The sequence below is a fragment of the Hevea brasiliensis genome, chromosome 6 (genome assembly GCF_030052815.1).
Source record: "Hevea brasiliensis isolate MT/VB/25A 57/8 chromosome 6, ASM3005281v1, whole genome shotgun sequence".
Taxonomy (NCBI): Eukaryota; Viridiplantae; Streptophyta; class Magnoliopsida; order Malpighiales; family Euphorbiaceae; genus Hevea; species Hevea brasiliensis.
The window spans coordinates 39,176,525-39,195,702 of NC_079498.1; the positions used below are offsets into that span (position 1 = coordinate 39,176,525).

General features: G+C 26.2%; 1 protein-coding gene across 2 annotated transcripts; it reads right to left on the reverse strand.

Moving 5' to 3' along the window:
- Positions 1–17,937: 17,937 nt before the first annotated feature.
- LOC110663310 (protein CHLORORESPIRATORY REDUCTION 42, chloroplastic) lies at positions 17,938–18,739 on the reverse strand. Of its 2 annotated transcripts, none has more exons than XM_058148548.1 (2): positions 18,371–18,739; positions 17,938–18,242 (listed from the first exon to the last, which is right to left on the reverse strand). In XM_058148548.1, exons 1-2 carry the CDS (start codon positions 18,634–18,636, stop codon positions 18,140–18,142), a joined length of 369 nt encoding a protein of 122 aa, XP_058004531.1. In that variant the 5' UTR covers positions 18,637–18,739; the 3' UTR covers positions 17,938–18,139. The 2 variants fall into 2 exon arrangements, with proteins under 2 accessions (XP_058004531.1, XP_021678262.2); XM_021822570.2 differs by having other exon boundaries at positions 18,344–18,726.
- Between the last annotated feature and the right edge of the window lie 439 nt (positions 18,740–19,178).

Sequence of the window (19,178 nt, forward strand, 5' to 3'; positions counted from 1 at the left end):
AAATCACTATGAAGGAAGCACATGACTCTCCTTTTACTATGCATCCTGGTGGACCTAAAATATATAGAAAGGTCAAAGAGCACTATTGGTGGATGGGTATGAAGAGAGACATAGCTGAATATGTATCCAAATGCCTGACTTGTCAGCAAGTGAAGGCTGAACACCAAGTGCCAGCTGGTTTGCTACAGCCATTGCTAGTTCCTGAGTGGAAATGGGAAACAATTACGATGGATTTTGTGATGGGACTTTCACGGACAAAGAAGAACCATGATGCAGTTTGAGTTATTGTGGACAGATTGACCAAGTCTGCTCACTTTTTGCCAGTGAGGATGGATTATAGCCTGGACAGATTGGCTAAATTGTATATTGATGAGATAGAAAGACTTCATGGAGTTCCAGTATCGATTGTGTCAGATAGAAATCCTAGGTTGACTTCTAGATTCTGAGGTAATCTGTAAAAAGCCCTAGGAACTAGATTGAACTTCAGCACTGTATTCTATCCACAGATAGACGACCAGTCTGAGAGGGTAATTCAGATATTGGAGGATATGCTACGGGCTTGTGCGATTGAGTTTTAAGATAGTTGGGATACACACTTTACCTTTGATTGAATTTGCTTACAATAATAGCTATCAATCAAGCGTTGGGATGCCTCCATATGAAGCTTTGTATGGCAGGAAGTGCAAGACTCCTTTGTGTTGGGATGAAGTGGGTGAAAGGAAACTGATTGGCCCAGAAATTGTTCAACAGATAGAGAAGAAGATTAAGCTTATTAGAGGATAGACTCAAATCTGCATTAGATCGTCAGAAGTCCTATGTTGATCTGAAAATAAGAGATATTGAGTATGCAGTGGGTGATAAAGTATTCCTCAAGGTTTCCTCTTGGAAGAAAATTATGAGATTTGGTAGAAAGGAAAAACTGAGTCCTTGCTTTATCGGGCTGTATGAGGTTCTGGAAAGAGTGGGTCTTTTGGCATATAGATTGGCACTACCTCCAAAGCTAGAAAGGATTTATAATGTCTTCCATGTGTCTATATTGAGGAGGTACAGATCAGACCCATCTCATGTCTTATTAGTAGAAGAGATTAAAGTGATTAAAGTGAATCCAGACCTCACTTATAAGGAAGAACCTATAGAGATTCTAGCATATAAGGTGAAACAACTGAGGAACAAATAAATACCTCTAGTGAAGGTGCTGTGGAACAATCATTCAGGCCAGGAGGCTACTTGAGAGCGTGAGGAGGACATGAGGAGACAGCACCCACAGTTGTTCAGAGACTAAAACCAGGTAAAAATTTCGGGACGAAATTTATTTAATGGGGGGAGAATTGTAACACCCCCACATTAAGTAGTCTATACATTCTACTGTTCCGGTGACTAGTGTCTGCCTAGACAGTCAGGATGTCTAGAACTATATCTGTGTCATCTAGAAAAGTCCTAAATAAAATTTATAGAAATTATATGAGGGTGAAATAAGAAATAAGAAAAACAAAGCATAATAAGTTAAATGAGCCAAGGTCCCGGCAATGGGTGATTGTACTGAGAAGTGACTGTGAGCTAAGTTGCTGCCCTAATTTCGTGTGAGACCCTGTGACATCCCAGGCCTAGAGAAAATTATGAAGCTAATGGTATTATGAAAACCATAGAAAAGAATAGAGAACAAGCTTAAATAATTGAATCAGAATTCAGGAAGTAACTCAGTGTTACTGGAAAAACTGATCAGACCGATAAGAGGCAATCTAGTCAATTTACCCTTAGAGGTGACTTTTGGCCTAAATATCCATTAAAATATAGTAAATTAAGATTATGAAAAAGAATTAAAAATATAAATAGTTGTATGGAAGAAAAGAAAGTGAAATGAAAAAAGTTCAAATTAAAAAGCTTTATGACATCATGATGATGTATGCATGACACAATTAAAAATTTATAATTTAATTTAATTATTGTGGATAAGTATAAATAGGATTAAATGAAAGTTACAAAGAAAAAAAAAAACTGTTGTCTTCCTCATCAAAGATTGTCGCCCTCTTTCTATCTAAAGTTCTCTCTCATTTCCACCATTTCTAAGCTAATTCAAGCTTTCAAAGCTTGATTTCATCCCATAAACCCTAACAATAACCCATAGAAAACTCTTAATTGACCCTAGAAGAAAAGAATTGAAAGGAGAAATTAAAGAAATTGGAGAAGGAATTGAGGATTCAATAGCACCATAAAGGTAAGTCTCTCTCTCCATTTAAATTGAGCTATACTTATGGAAATGGAGTTGAATAAGTAGACATTAACATAAGAAAGCAATAAATTATGTATATATAGGAGCCTTAGGAATTTCGGCCAGCCTAGGAAGAAGTGGGATTTGATGTAAATTGTTGGAATTAAATGTGTATGCAAGCTTAATTGAGCAAATAGATGTGATTTGTACACTTTAATTGCATGAATTGTGACAATTAAAAAAATTAGAGTTTTTGGTGATTAGGGTTTTGGGAAAAATTGAGGATTTTAAGAATTGTTGACTAATTGATGTGTATAATGCTCAATTATGGTCAATTAGGATACTTATAAGTGTAAATTGATGTGTAGAATTGAGATGAGTTGTGTTGATGGAATTGTTCAATTCTGGACTAATGGGTCCAACTAGGTTAAAGGGCCATAAGTTGAAGTGTGTTGCTCCAATTGGTGTGAGACCAATTGGAGATGAAACTAGGGTCACAATGCTACAATTTTGATGAAGAAACCTTGCCGAAAAAGTAACTACAAGTTAGTCTAAAATTAGGTTGAATCCGGAATTGGTGCCCTGATTCTGGGCAGAATTGACTAAATGAACAGTACATGTTCAAATGGTCATAACTTTGTGTAGAGAGGTCCAAATGACCTGATTTTTAAACCATTGGAAATCTCAGACATAATTGAACAACTTTTATAAAGAACACAAATTCAAATTCTGACCATAACCTAGTCAAATTGTTAACCAAAATTAGGCCACCAAAACTACCAGAACCAAAATTTGCCCAGAAAATCTAGAAATGACCAATCTAGCCAGTTATGGTAAAAATGCCATAACTTGAGCTACAAAACTCCAAATGGAGTGATTCAAAAAGAGAATTAAACTAGACACATTAAGAACAACTTTGATGAAGAATTTTTAGCCAAATTTTCACTGTAAATTGGTCCAATGGAATAGTAAACATTGGTGACTAAATCTAAAATTTTAGAATTAATTCTAACAAACCTTGAATTTCATTTGGCAACCAATGCCAACAAATTTGTGACCCAAAATGTGATATGGCTATGTGTTTACAAATGGTATACCTATTAATTATGAAAAAGTCAACATTTTGAATGAATAGTAATGTAAATAGTAACCACAATATTATCAAATACAAAGAACTCAACCCTTAGGAGAATTTATAAGTAAAATTAAGTAGGAAAAAATTCAATTGTTGGATTTATTATTAGAAATGGTTTGAATGGATATTGAAACACTTTTAAATTATGTGTTTCAGTTGAAAATGAGCCCTCCAAGGGAGGAGGAAGAGTGGACTAAGTCAAGGCAAATATAAGAGGTTTGTGCACAATATTTTAATTTCATTGTTTCTACTCAAAAGCTAATTGAATAGAGTTATGAATAATTTTTTATTGTTTTGGTCTTGGAATTTTATTTGAAATTTAGGGTGTTGCCTACTTTGTAAATGAAAATTTTTGAATAAAATATGATTTGTGATTTGTATGAAATATTTGAATGATGTGATTTAAATTTGATTTTGAAATCACACTTGTCATGGCAACTTTATTGTGTTCCTCCTCCATCTATGAAGTTGAGATTGATTATATTCCTCCCTCTCTGGCTTGCCAATTTGAGGTTGAGATCGGATGAGTACTCATATAGCTAGCTAGCCACCTCCCTCATTAATTTCGGTTAGTGAGGTTGTAGATTGCTTTGTTGTGGTGTCCAACACGGCATTGATCGTAAAATTTTATGTCATGACCTAAGTTGTGTATTAATTGGCAACACCATTATTTATAATTTATTTTGATAAATTGTTATTAAAAATCTTGACATCAACTTTGTGAACTGTGATTGTAAAAAATTTTAAATTCCTATTATCAATGAATGATTATATTTTTGATGATTTTAGAAATTATTGTTGTGTACCACTGAGTAAAATTACTCAGTAATGGCTTTTTCTTACTGTTGCAGATAGAGAGAAGGATAAAGTAGCAGAGTGAGCTGCTATAACTGTAGGGAAAATCTATTTTTGGATCTTTTACGGGTATAATATTTTATACACTTGTACATTTCTTTTGATGTAAATTTTTATTCATATGTATCTATTGAATTAGATGAGCAGTTGTACAATTAAAACTATAATAATAATATTTTGTTCTCTTTTTTGGAATTGCAAATTTTATATTTGAGTTGATCTAAATGAAATGCTATTGAGATTGTTTGAAATTATGTTGGTTGAGATTGGTTTGGGTTGATTTAAATGGAGTTGTGGATATTGTGCATATTGGGAGTGTTTTTAACAGGTTTTAAAGAACTGTTTTCTTAATTTCTAGTCGACATTATGCCGAAATTTTTGTAAAATTTTTGAAATCCCAAATAAATTAAAATTTTCTCTTATGACATAAACCTTAATTAAAGGCTTTTTATTAATTGTTTATCATTACCCTATAATTCAAAATGAATAGAAATTTGTTTTAAAATCTCTTATAGTATATTTAATGAGTTATCGGTAGGCGAAATTCGGTAATTCAGTAAGTATACTATGGGATCATGTTATGCCTTACGGAGGGGTAAGGTGTGACAATCCCCAATTCCTCTCAATGTTCCACCTATCCATTCTTGTCTATTGAAGGCATGGGAAGCGTGATTTAGGGCCTTAGAAGGTTGGAATTCAAAAATTTTATCTAGGGTTTCACGCAACATACCAAATGATTTATGCACCTAGCCAACTTCTGATGTCCATAGGCATGTTAAAACATACTTTAGCATGCATTATATGTTCATTTGCCATTAAGGATTGAGATTTAGAATTTAATCTCATTAAACTCTAACTAAAAGAGGGATTATTGATTTCTAACCTTCAAGGCGCAGAATCAAACGTTTTAATCCCTTTGGTAGTCTCCAAGAGCTCCAAATGTAGTCCCTCTAGCTTCTCCACCATAAGCTCACTAAGATACACAAATGGCAGCCCCCAATTGTCCCTTTGATAGCTAGCTAACCACTTAAACTTGAGGGGTTTTGCTTTGGTGAAGTTTGAATGGATGTATGGGAACTAGAACTCTTTCTAGAACTTTTAATTCAAGAGAAAACTAAGCTTTTCTCAAGGATTAATGGAAGAAAATAAGAAGAGAGAGAGAGGGAAGTGTTGCCATCCACATGAAGGAGAAGAAGAGAAAATTAAATTACTTTAATTTTACTTCTTCTTGTCACTTAAATAGCATAGGACAAAATCACTTAAATGCCTTACTACATGTCAACTTATAATTTAATCTTACTTTATACTTGTCTTAATCTCATCATGACAAGTGTCAAGCTTTAATTAAATCATAAAAAGGTAGTCTTCCATCATGAAAAGACAAGCGGCATGCATATGTGAGTGATACATGTTATCATCTCATGGTGCCATGTGTCACCATGTAAAATGACCATTTTGCCCTTATATGTAATTTTGAGTTCTCAACTCAAAATTGTAATTTCTCCCTTAAATTAATTTATATCAAATATTAATTAATTAATCTCCATTAATTAATTTCACCATTTTATTTATATTATACATCCAACAATCTAGATTTAGTTTCAAGTCATGCTAGGGACTTTGCAATCTTATTGCAAATCAAACCTATTTAATTAATGAATTAAACTCTTTAATTAATCAATTAAATCATAATTTACTTAGTTATTAACTTGTGTAGGTGTGTGACTTACTAGGCTCATTACTAATTGGCAATGAAAAATGATATTAACTGTTAATATCATTAGAACTCTCTCTTACCGTAAATGATTTCTCTAAATCAATTTAGGCATTTCATAGATCTTGGTTGAAACCTAGCATAGCATGCCATGGCCACCTAATTAGTAATAAGGAATACCTTAATTATGAACCTTTAATCATATATTACCATGCACTAAAATCTCTTCGTTATAAAATCCTAATTCTAGCTGGAGTCATGGTTAATGTCAAACTCCATTTATTATGAATATTATGTTCTCTTTTAATTTCAATTCTTGATTAATCAAACTTTCTTGTTAAAAACTCCTTTTTGGCTAAGTCTATCTGTCCTGGCCAGGAACTTGAATCATCATGAATAATTAAATGAACATAGGATTTCATCTCTATTTACTTAGGCTAACGGATCCCATCTTGACTAACATCTATCTCCATATATAACCAGTAGGAGCCAATAATTGCCCGTATACCCTTACACAGTACTAGTATGAAAGCAGTATCAAACTCAAACTACCTATATACATGATAACTGTGTTATCTGAGGTATAGGGATTATATATACTAATATGATATTTATGACAATGCATTGACAAGAGTAAATTCCACGTGCTTGTTATAAGCGTCACTGGTTCAGCCTACTTATCATATAAGTGTCTATCATGTTTGTTATGTGGCATGAGACTCACCACTCTAACTTATTAGCATCTCATACCAATACTTTGGGAACTAACATAAATGACAATCTTTCTAGATAAGTTATGTCCTTTGTGAAGTATCCTAGATTGTGAACTATCCTAGATTGTGAACCAATTTATGATACTTTGAGCTAGAAAAACTGTCACTCATATTCTTAATAACTTAAGAATAGAATTTCTAATAAAATACTAATAGACTCTTTACATTACACATAAATAAATTATATAAACAGAAAAGAATAATTGCCTTTTATTAATTAAAATATGTATAAGATACATACAAAATGATATGCTCTAGGACATACTACTAACATCTATAACTCTCTCGCCAAAGCAGCTGGATGTGCATACCCATCAAAAAAATTTCACTGAAAATAATGTGAGTGGGCAACAATTTAAATATTACCGACATGCTGAATACTTAATATATCAATTGTTGGATTGTGCTTTTATAACTTATTATCATATTACAGATCGGACCAACTTAGGAAGAGAATACTAACTTATATGGATGAGCATTCAGTTCAAACCGAACCGAATTAAATTATAAAAACCGAATTACATATTTTAAAAATCGAACTGAACCAAACTAAACCAAAATGGAAGAAAAACCTAATCGAACCGAACCGCTCTATTTCGGTTCGGTTCAGTTCAAGCCGATCGGTTTTGATTTTTTATTGATTTTTTAATTTAAACTTGATTTTCAAGTTATTTCATCTAATTTTGACTTTTGTTTGAACCTAATAACCATTAATCAATGAAATTAAATAATTTATATATCTATAATTACATATAATTCATAAATTCCCCATAAAAATAAATCAATTTAAAAATCGATTCAGTTCGATTTGGGTCGATTTGAATAAATAAAATTACTATTTGATTCGGTTTGATTTAACTGATTTTTTCTCTTCAAAACCTAACTGAACCGAAATAACCAAAATTTTTATAATATAAAACCGAACGGAACTGAATTATTTTAAAAACTGAATCGAATTACCGAAGTAAGGAGGTTCAGTTCGGTTTATTCAGTGTGAACCGAATAATGCTTACCCGTACTAACTTAACATGCTTATAATTCAAACTAAATAAAAATGAAATTATATTAAAAATATTTAAATGCTCGCTAAAACAACCTCAAGTAATAGATATTAAAGTTTCGTAGTGGATTCATCTAAAATGAACTCTTCATATTAAACATAACTTAAGTTTACTTTTGTCGTTGCTCATTTAATCAAAACATCAATAATAATAATAATAATAATAATAATAATAATAAAAATAATAATAACAAGAAGAAGAAGAAGAATAAGTTAATTAAAATATCAAGACATGAATCCTAGTTTAGCATTTTAAGGTCTATTCAATAGTACTAACTGTTCTAAGCAGAGGTTAGCTATTCTAATAATTATCACCTATTTTACTAGCCGTTAAATATTACCTGTTAGTGATTATTTATTTATATAACTATTTAAAGTAGAAGTATTTGATAAAAATAAGTATTAAATTACTTGTTAAATATAAAAATTAATAGTGGTATCATTTTTTTGACCTTAATTAAAACATTAAATACTAACTTAAAAATTATAAGAGATAATGGTCAACTCCCTCATCGTTTAAATATTAGTATAAATACTTAAAGTGTATATACGTGGCTTTGTAAAAGTAAGCTAACCACTTGGCTTAGTATGAATACTTAAAAAATCACTACATGGGATAATCTCTTTTTTATTTTTTTTTTATATAAAAAAAATTATTTTATTATATTTTCAAATTTTAATTATTAAAATGTTATCTTATATGAAAAAAAATAATTATCAAAAATTCTTTTTACTACATATTAAAAAGTTTAAAATTTTTAAGTTTACAATTTCATACATTATAAAATTCCATTCATCATATTATATATCTCTAAAAATTAATTATTTTTTAATAAAATTCCCAATTAACTTAAAGAAAAAATAAATTAGTTAAGCATAAAATTTAGATGCAAAGTTACAAAGTAAAAGGTAGGTAATTGTCAATACTGACAAACATGAAAGTGGTCTCCAGATTTTTTTTTAAAGGTATATGTAGGAAAGGTATAAATATTAGAGAAGTATCAACGCAAACAATCCAATAATTCAATCCAACGGTATAAATCAACAATCACTTTAACAGTTCATTTAATTTAAGACTTCAATAGTCAATTTATCATTTACATTTATTATCAATTTCAATTCAAAATAATTTTTAATTTCTAAGCTATTATATTTTACTTTTTGAAAATATTTTTTTTTTCAGCGATCAATGTAGTTTTATTTTTTAATTTTAATTATTTTTCACATTCATATTATATTTAAAGGTAAAGTTATATTCAATATAAATAATTTTTATAATTATTTAATTCAAAAATTAAAAATATAATTTTATAATTAATACACTCCTCAATCCAAACTATTTGTTACGGCAAAAAATAATTTATCCTAATTTTTAATATGGTTGCTCAAATCATATTCACCAACGACTCTAAGCGTTGACGTATATGCGCAGCCACGTAAAGATGAAGTTGAAGTTTATCCCCACTCCCAACTGCTCCCAGTAAGTAATCGAATCATTAAATGTTATGCACATGCTTTTAATTTATTGGTGAGAGACTTGGTCAAGTACTTTTTTTTTTTTTCAAACGACTTGGTCAAGTACTTATTTCTTGAATTTCATTAAAAAAATAATGAAATTTTAATATTATTTTAATATTTAATATTTTAAAAATTAGAACTGTAAATAATTTAAAATATTCAGTTAAGATTTTTTTTTTAAATAAAGAAAATTAAATTTCAGTGAAGCTAAAGTGACCAAATATCACTCTTTATAGCAAACCAGAATGCAAGGAGGAACATCGACGGACTCCATTTCACTGCCAACAGCTAAATTAGCTAATGGACAAGCTCTATTGCCCGTATAATTTTTTTAATTAAAATTATATTATTATTATTATTATTATTATTAAATTATGATTTATTGTAAAAAAATATTTAATTATTTTTAACTCTCATATACATTAAATACATTCATAAACAGTCTGATAGGAAAAACTATATTATTATAATTTTATAAATTAATAATCTAAAATGAATAATTTGAGACAAATTTTTGGATAAATTTTAGTTTAAATTTCCATTCACTGAAATATTATTTTTTTTTATTTGTTTTATACTTTATCAAGTTAATATATTAAGTAAAATGAATTTTATTATAAATAAAGCCAATTTAAACTATTTTAAAATAGATAATCTATGGTGATTAAGATAAATCTAATTATTTACTAATTAAAAACAATTTAAATGATATAAAAATTTAAAATTAGGTATTAAAAAAAACCAAAGATAAAAATTGGGAGCATCAATCAATTTAAAGAATAAAAAAAAAATCTAATAAAAGTTTTGCAATACTGTTATTGAAATAGTAATTCAAAGTTGAGTTTTGATATATAAGAAAGATTGTCTATGTAATACTATATTTTCTTGATATATGAGAATAATTCTATAATATTTTAATTTATATATTTTTTAATGACAATTATATAAATTATTTTTAATTTACTTTGAATTAAGAAATTATATTTTCTAAATTGATATTAGTAAAGTATTTATTTACAAAAAAAATAAAATATATTTTTTTACATTCAATTGACAATTTAATTAGATGTTAATTATTTAAAAATATTTAAATAATATGAACTTTTTTATGCAAATATTGAATAAGATTTTAATAATAAAATATTTAAATAATTCAAAACAAAAAATTAATGAGATTTATCTTAATTATATTGGAATTGTTCCCAAAATTGTATGATTTCAAATTTAAATTATAATTAGAGCTAAATAAATTCAAGAAAATCTAAAATTAAAATCAATGTACAATCAAAACAAATTAATAAAAATGTTGGCATAACAATTTTATACATCAAATAATATCGAATAAATTACTTTTATGATTCAATAATTTAACATTAAAATATATAAAAATTAAAGAGAAATATGATGTGATAATAGCAAATTATCAAATATCTTCTTTAAAATGTGCCTTTAATTTTTTTTTTTTTTAAATGCTTAACACTATTAGAGAAATGGTGTAATAACCTTGTTAAAGGAAGAATGTCAGTTCATTCCATTTTAGTATGCATAATGAAATAATTAAATAATATTTTAAAATTTAATAATATTGGTATAAAAATTATATGAAATATTTTCAACAATTGAATTTGGATTGGATCAAAATGGAAGACTGAAATTAAAAATAAAACTCTAAACTGAAATATCAAAAAACAAAATAAAAATATTAAATTGAATCAGAATTAAATTAAGAATTTAAATATATTTAATTTAATTTCAATTTGTAGTAAAAATTAAAATAAAATCAGATTCAAACAATTTTAATTAAAAAATATTAAATTTAATTAATTTTTAATACATTATATTTACAATATTTTAAAATTTATATTTTTAGTAATAATTTGAAACAGAATTTAACAATAAAATTGCTAAAATTGAAATTGTTCAAATTCTTTGTATTTTAAATTTTTGTTGTTTATGTTAAAATCTTTAAGTGCAAATAATATGTATTAAAAAAACTGTAAAATGTTGGAATATGTGCCTCCACTTAATTCATATGATAAAATATTAAAATTAATTTAAATAATAAAATATAATTATAATTAATTTAAAAAATAAAGTTAACGTTCTCCCTTTTCACATTTATATATAATAAAAATTATATATATAAATAAATTATAGAGAAAGATTATTAGATGTAACTCGATTTTTATTTTAATTATTTAATTAATATATTAACATAGATAAAAAGAGATTTTTTTTATTAATATTTTTAAATTTTAATATAATTTAATTAGATGTTAACTTACTATAACTTATCTATTAAGTGTATAAAAAATTTCATTATTGGATAATAATTTTTGTTATGATTTTTATTTTTCATTTAGAAGACCTATTAGTATTATTTTTATTGCTATGATTTCTTTTTTCTTTTCCTTTTTTTTTTTCTTTCTAATAGATCTATTAGTTTAGGTTTTATTAAACTTTTAATTTTTTTAGTTTTTATCTAATAATTTTATTATATTTTATAAAAATAAATAAAAATTCTTAACATTCCTATTAAATTAGTATTCTTAAATTTTTATCAATTAGATTTTTTATTAATTAATTAATTAATATTTCTAGAATAATTATATAAGTAATTATATTAAACATATAGGTATAAAACAATAAAAGGCATTTTGGGCAATGTAAATGTCTCCTCTCCCCATTCATACATTTATGTATATTATAGATTATGTTAATATGATTGATAAATAAAAAATATTTATAAAATTGTACTTTATTTTATTTTATAAAATATAAAATATTATACGTAAATTCTACAAACAAAGTTGTAATCTATTAATAATTATTAAAATCATAATAAAATTTTAATAATTCACTATATTGCATATATATATGTATATAAAATTTAGTTTGAGATTAACTAATACTGATAACATAACACTTATTATTTAAAAGGTAATAAAAATATTAATTAAAAAAATAAATTAATTAATCTATCTGTAAAAAAAAAAGTTTGAAACTATTTTTCGATTAATAGATTTAGTATATGAAAATAATATATAAGCACACTATTTTAAAAAGAGTAAGAAATATTATTAAAATAAATGAATAATTTATTGTTATTATATTTTCATTATAATTAAATAAAAGTTTGATATTTCATAAACATAATGTTGGTGTAAAAATTAAAATTTATTTTCTCATAAAATAAAGTCAACTTAAATTTAAGAATAATGAAAATTCATTTAGGTGAATGAGAAGATAATTTTGGGGTGAGATGAGTTGCCTTGTATCTAATGGTTGTATTTCAGTGAGTGGTGAGACTTGTTGTAGTGTCCTATAATCAATGGCTTCCTCCAATTCAAATTTTCATTGAAGAAAATAGAGAGAGAGGACAGGGGCAAAGGAGACATTTAACTATTCTTAAAGTAAAAGTGTGTGTTGATTTAGTTATACATAAGCTATAAATCTCGCGCTCTACTGCGAGTTTTTATATATATATATATATATATATATATATATTTATCATATAAATATAATTAATAAATAAAAAATATGCATATAATGCGTATTGTTTTAGAATAATTTTTAATTGTTAAAAATAAATTAAATATACTATAAATTACATCAAAATTAAGAGTAAAACAAATTTAATTATTTTTTACATATAAATGAATTTTAAACATTTAATAAAAATATAACTCTAAATAAATATTATAAAAAATTTATAGATATTATTTTTAATATTTTTAAGAAAATAATAATAACAATTATAATATTATAATAAAAAATAATAATATCAATCAAATTCTTATTCAAAATAATGTTTATAGAAAAATAAATAAAAAAAGGTAAGAAATATCGTTAAAGTAGGTCAACAATTTATTGTTATTAGACTTTCATTTTGCAATGAATGAAAGTCTAATATTTCATTTGAAAAAATTAAAATTTATTTTATCATAAAATAAAATCATCTTAAAATTTGTTTAAAATGATAATAAATAATTTGAATTTAAGAATTAAAAATTTAAATAATTGAAAGATATTAAAAACGGTAATAACAAAAAATAAAATATTTAAAAAAATAATTTGAATTTATAAATCAACAACCAAGTGATTTTAAAATTAAAAAAAATATTTAAAAATTTAATTAATAAACTAAAATACTTGAATAAGAATTTCAAGGGAATTTAGCGTATTTTTAATTGAAAAATTTTAAATTATTAGAAAGAAAAAAAAAATGAGATAGTATATCAAAATTTTCAAGATATAATATGTAGAATTTAAAAATAAAGTCCTAATTAATTTATTTATTTTGGTGAGAAGAAAGCCTATTTTTGTAATAAAATAAAAAAATAAATACATTAAAAATAAAAAACAGTAATAATGATTATTGACACAATAAATTAATAAAAATAATAATTAAATAATTTAAAAACAATTAAAATTAAAATTTTTTTAAAAAAATTCACCTTTTCCATCTGACTCGCCTTATAAACTCCTTGCCACAATAAACTTAATCATATATCAATGTCGCTCTAAAGCCGTGTGGGGACAAGCACAATGGGGAAGTACAGGACCCACCTGATTTTTTTTTTACTGTTCTTAATAATAATAATAATAATAATAATAATAATTTGCAAACATATTACATTCACGCTTAGCAAAGCTAAACGGCAAAGTTGAAAAAATATCATCGATGTATAAGCTTACGCCTTCGCTGTTATTTCTTCCAGATTTTCGGAAGATCCATCAGGCAACAACTTATTATTTCTCTCCGACCAAATAACCCACATCAACAGTACAGCAAATTCGGAAAGATCACTCCCCATGTTTTTTTTTTTTTTTTTTTTGCATCATAAAGGATGTTTATTTTAACTTAATTAGCTTATAAACGCCATAACTAAATTTATTTACTTGTTTATAATATTTTTTATGAGTAAAATTTATATGCTAGAAAGAATAAATTAATAAATTTATTTTTTATTTTAATATTTATAAGTCATATATATATATATATATATCATATTATTCTTATTTAATTTTAAAATTTTATTATAGATTTTATTTAATATTATTTTTAATTATTTTAATAATAAATATACTTATAATTAAATTACTTTTTTAAAAATATATCAATTACTTATCAATTATTTATAAGTATTTTAACTAAATATATAACTGCTTAAATATTAAATACTTATAACCTCATAATCACTATCTATTTATAAATTTATAAATTAATTTTTATAAATTAAATAAAACACTCTTATATGTTCAAAACACTGAATATATAATAAAATTTAATTATTAAATATATTATTAAATATATAATATTATATATTCAGATTTTAAATACATAGTTAATTAAATTTAGACAAATATTTTCAATTGAGCCACGTGATAGCCTGACCGCACACTATACACTCCATCTTACGTGTGAATCCAAAATTGAGAATCCACAGGGCTCCTGGCAATCAAAGGGATGTGTGAAATACATTCTTGCTCAAAAGGCAGAAAAACAGTAATCAACATTCCGCTGATAAGTGCCATGGTTGATAAGTTAACTCGCCTTTGCATTCGCGGCTACCACCAAGGGCTTTAGATTTGCTGCTCCCCATAAGCAGTTGTCATTCCACACAGAGCTGCCAAAAACTTTTCTTGGCCTTAATTTATAGGTTAAGGATAGTTTCAACCTTAAATTTTAACTAGTTTTTTTACCACGCGTTGTAAAGGAATAATTTAAATTTTTTATTTTAAATTTTTATTTAATTTAAATTAAATAAACTTTAACTGATTAAATTACTTATTTTTATATGCTAAAAAAATTTAATTATTATGTTAATTTATACATTAATGTATATTGATTAAGTAGCATTTGATCTGAAATGAAATAACCAATCAAATTAAAAATTTAAATTGATATTATATTAAAGTTTTGAATCAAAATTTTAACTTAGTTGGCTATTTCAATTTAAACCAAATACTACTAAATCATTTTTTAATCTTTAACTTTCATATATATATATATATATATATATATATATATATATATATAAAATTTAATTCAATTAAGTTTTCTTTAAATCAAAATTTAATTAATTAAGCCTTTTATTAAATGAATTTAATTAATTAAACACCAGAATTAAACATTAAATATCTAAAATAAAGATGTCACAAATGTATAAGAAAATATAAAAAAAAAAAAAATTGTCCATCCATTATATCATTTTCCTCCTATAATTAACTAGATCCAAAAAAAAATAACCAGAGTCAACTGAAAATTAAATAGCTATCGTAGAATTGGCATAGATGTACAAAAAAAAAAAACTGTAAAATAAAGGACAAATAATTATTTAGCTACTAAGATTTGACAATATTAATTAAAAGATTATTTTATTTTTAAAATCAAATTATTTAATTCTTTTTTTTTAAATTAATTAATTATTAAATTTTAATTCCATGAATGAAAATGTTATTCCATCCAATTGTAGATGCCTATTTATACATTCAAATGTATGCATTATTAGAGTAAGTGAGAACGCCAATGATGGACATATACTAATTTAGGATCCCTATGCACTAGAGAAACTAAGCAAAAAGATTGGAACAGAAAGGTAGAGTCTAATTGCACAATCCTTGACATTCCAAAGTTTAATTAGCAATTTTTTTTAGTTCAGATGAAATAGTAAATTTTTTAAAGTTGATTTTTTTTTTTACCATTTCCTCTGAAATTTACTAATAAAGAACATAATTTTCTCCCAATATATGTGTTTTTTTTATATTTAAATATATTTTTATTGCTAAAGCAACTATCTTTAGATATAATATTTTTTTAATAAAGAGAATTTCGGTTCATTATTGAAGTAATTGTGATATAATTTTGTAGGGCAATTAAATTGCTTCGACTATTCTAACTTATTTTATTTCAATCATTTAAGTATAATTTGTTAAAAATAAAATCCCTCAATTATAATTTTACTTTACAAAATCATTTTAACCTGTAATAATAGATTTGCATATTCATTTTTTTTTTAATTAACACTACACTAATATATAATCAAAATAAATTTATAAATTATTATTTATTATTTTTTTATTTTTATATGAAAAATTAAACTATTAATAAAATATTATATATTAATAAAATATTATTTATAAATTTATCATTATACTATTATTTTGGATAATGTCTAAAAAAATCAACTTTGGGGCTTTTAACCATTTTACCCTAAACTTTTTTTTAACAAAAATACCCTAAACTTACAATTTCTTTACAATTGTACCTCTTGTCAAATAACTCGTTAACTCTAATAGAAGATGCCACGTTAGACCTCAAATTAACATATTAAAATAAACCTAATTAGAGTTAATAGCCCTAATTACAACAATTAAATAAAAGATTAAAAATGAATAAAAGAGAAAGGAACCTATCTTCATAGATGGTGAAGCCATGGGCATGCATATGGTTTGGTGGTACCCAAATTATTCTCAAGAGCTGCATGTCGGATTTTAGATAGCAAATCATCATCCTTTATCCCCAATTCAATTTCTAAATATTGAATACCCTTGTCAATTGCTACCTATAAACACATCAAAACTGCAATCCACTCTGCTAGCACCACCTCACAAAGACCATGCAGCCACCTCCTTGCAACAAACAGAGCATTACCCAGATTATATCTAAAATGCACCCCACAAGCAGATAAGCATGATATTCTTTGTTGACAGATGCATCGCGTATACAAAATATGTTGGAATTTCAGTATGAGAATGTAAGAAGAGCTAAGAAGGAGATGGTAGCCAAGCAATTGATCGACTAATATTGCTTTTTTGCCATAGGTTTAGATTTGATCTTTGTAGGTTTTGTCTGAATTTACTGGCTTCAGATCCACATTGAAGGTAGGCTTTTGTTGGCTCTATCCATGAATTGTTGGCTCTGTCCATGATTTGCTGGTCCCATTTTACTGGTTCAAACATGATGATGACAGAGAAAATGAGGGAGAGGAGAAATTGAGATGGGAAAGCAAAAACATGGGAAAGAAAGAAAAATAGGAGATAGAGAAAGAGAGAGATAATTGTAATTAGGGTTGTTTTAATATGTTAATTTAGGGTTAATGATGCTAAATTGCTAATGTGGCATCTTCAATTAGAGTTAACGGGTTATTTGACAGGAAGGTACAATTGTGAAAAAATTGTAAGTTTAAGGTTTTTTTTTTTTTTTAATAAAAATTGTTTGAGGTAGAATTATTAAATCCCCAAGTTCATATATATATATATATATATTAATTATCCCTATTTTTTTCTATATTGTTACAAATTAAATTTTAATTAATAATAATAACATAAATATAATTAATAATTTTATTAATAAATTTAGTTAGTAAATTAAGTTGAGTGACTAAAAAAAATAAGCACATAAATCGAGGGACTGTTGGTGCAATTTATTCTTATTTTGTATATTTTCCAACTTCATCTGGAAGATTATTAGTTGGCAAATTGTAAAAGCTTATATCCATTCCAAACTCAATCCTAAATTTTTTGAGTCTTATGCGAAGACACGAAATATAGAGATGATATGAATTCATAATATTGGTATTAATTTATAATTAATTAATGCAAAATTAAATTCACCAAAAAAATTAAGAAAAAATTTTTGAACCAAAAAGAAGAAGTGAGACAGCTATGTAGATCAGAAATGGTTCAAAATTCATGGTAAATCCTAAGAAAATAACCAAAAAAATTAAGAGAATATGAATAAAGAGGAAAAGATAACTTGAGTTGTAAGATATTATTGCCTATAAGCTTGAATCTAATTAATAATATAATTGAAGGTCTTAACTCTCAATACCACCGATGAACAGCAATAAAAGTTTTCAATCATCATTATTCATTCATCAAGCTCCAAGGGCTTGAAATATTTGCCATCTATGAGATAGGTTCCAATGCTGAGACGAACTGCCCACACATCCTTAGGCTTTCGTGACACAATTCTGTCCATAAAATTATTCAAAAATCAATAAGCATTAAATATAAAACAAAACCAATATTCAAGAGATTGAGGTGAAGATTATTAGAAGGGTTATATATGAACCTTCCCACATCACCAGGCTTCACTAACCCAGAATTAACTCTGAGGCATGGCATCGACGCAGCAGTCTTGATCATTTTGGGAGCCTCGGTAACGACAATAGGAGATCCTATGTCAAGTTTTGTGATTTTTGCTGGCAGACTTGTCTCTGATGATGATGATTCTTTGGATTCACATTTAGTACTGAGGTTCCAATTGAAGCTTGGATTCCCAGAATTAGAGTTGGTGAATTGCAAGACTGAGTGATGGAGTTTCTGGCCTGGAAATGTGAAGATGGACGACACAGAAAATGCCATGAGAAGTGAGGTTGGTGTTTGTTAAATGGGATAAAATTTGTATGGTTCAGAGGACGTGGCGCGTATAGATAAATTTTTACTTCTTTTTGGGCATTTATAGGGACTCAAAGTGGTGCCTTGTTCTAACTTTTGGTAACATTGGTGCCATGTTCTTTAACATTCCTTGCACGCTGAGTAGCTATAGCTACTCAAAGAACCGACGAACCAAACAATCAATCCAAGTGGAAAGTATAGGTCCCTCGTCATTTTTAAGTTCTGATGAATTATTAAATTTAAAATTAGGTCCATTAGTGATTCTTAATTAATATATTTTGCAAAATAGACTACACACTCAAGTTCTTACGTTTATTTTGATTATTAGTATTTTAGATTAATTACTACTTAATCCCTAAATATCTCAAATATTTACAGTTTTATCCCTTAATTTTGCAATTATTTACAGTTTTCTCCATCTTTGTATCTCTCTCCAATGTCTCTTCCTCTCTATTAGTCCTCTTCCTTTCTATCCCATCACACACACACACACACACACACACACACAC

Coding starts and splice junctions, on each gene's coding strand:
- LOC110663310 (XM_021822570.2), bottom strand. CDS start 18,636: ATGGCATTTTCTGTGTCGTCCATCTTCACATTTCCAGGCCAGAAACTC. Junction 18,243..18,343: donor AAGCCTGGTGATGTGGGAAG/GTTCATATATAA, acceptor TTTTATGGACAG/AATTGTGTCACGAAAGCCTA.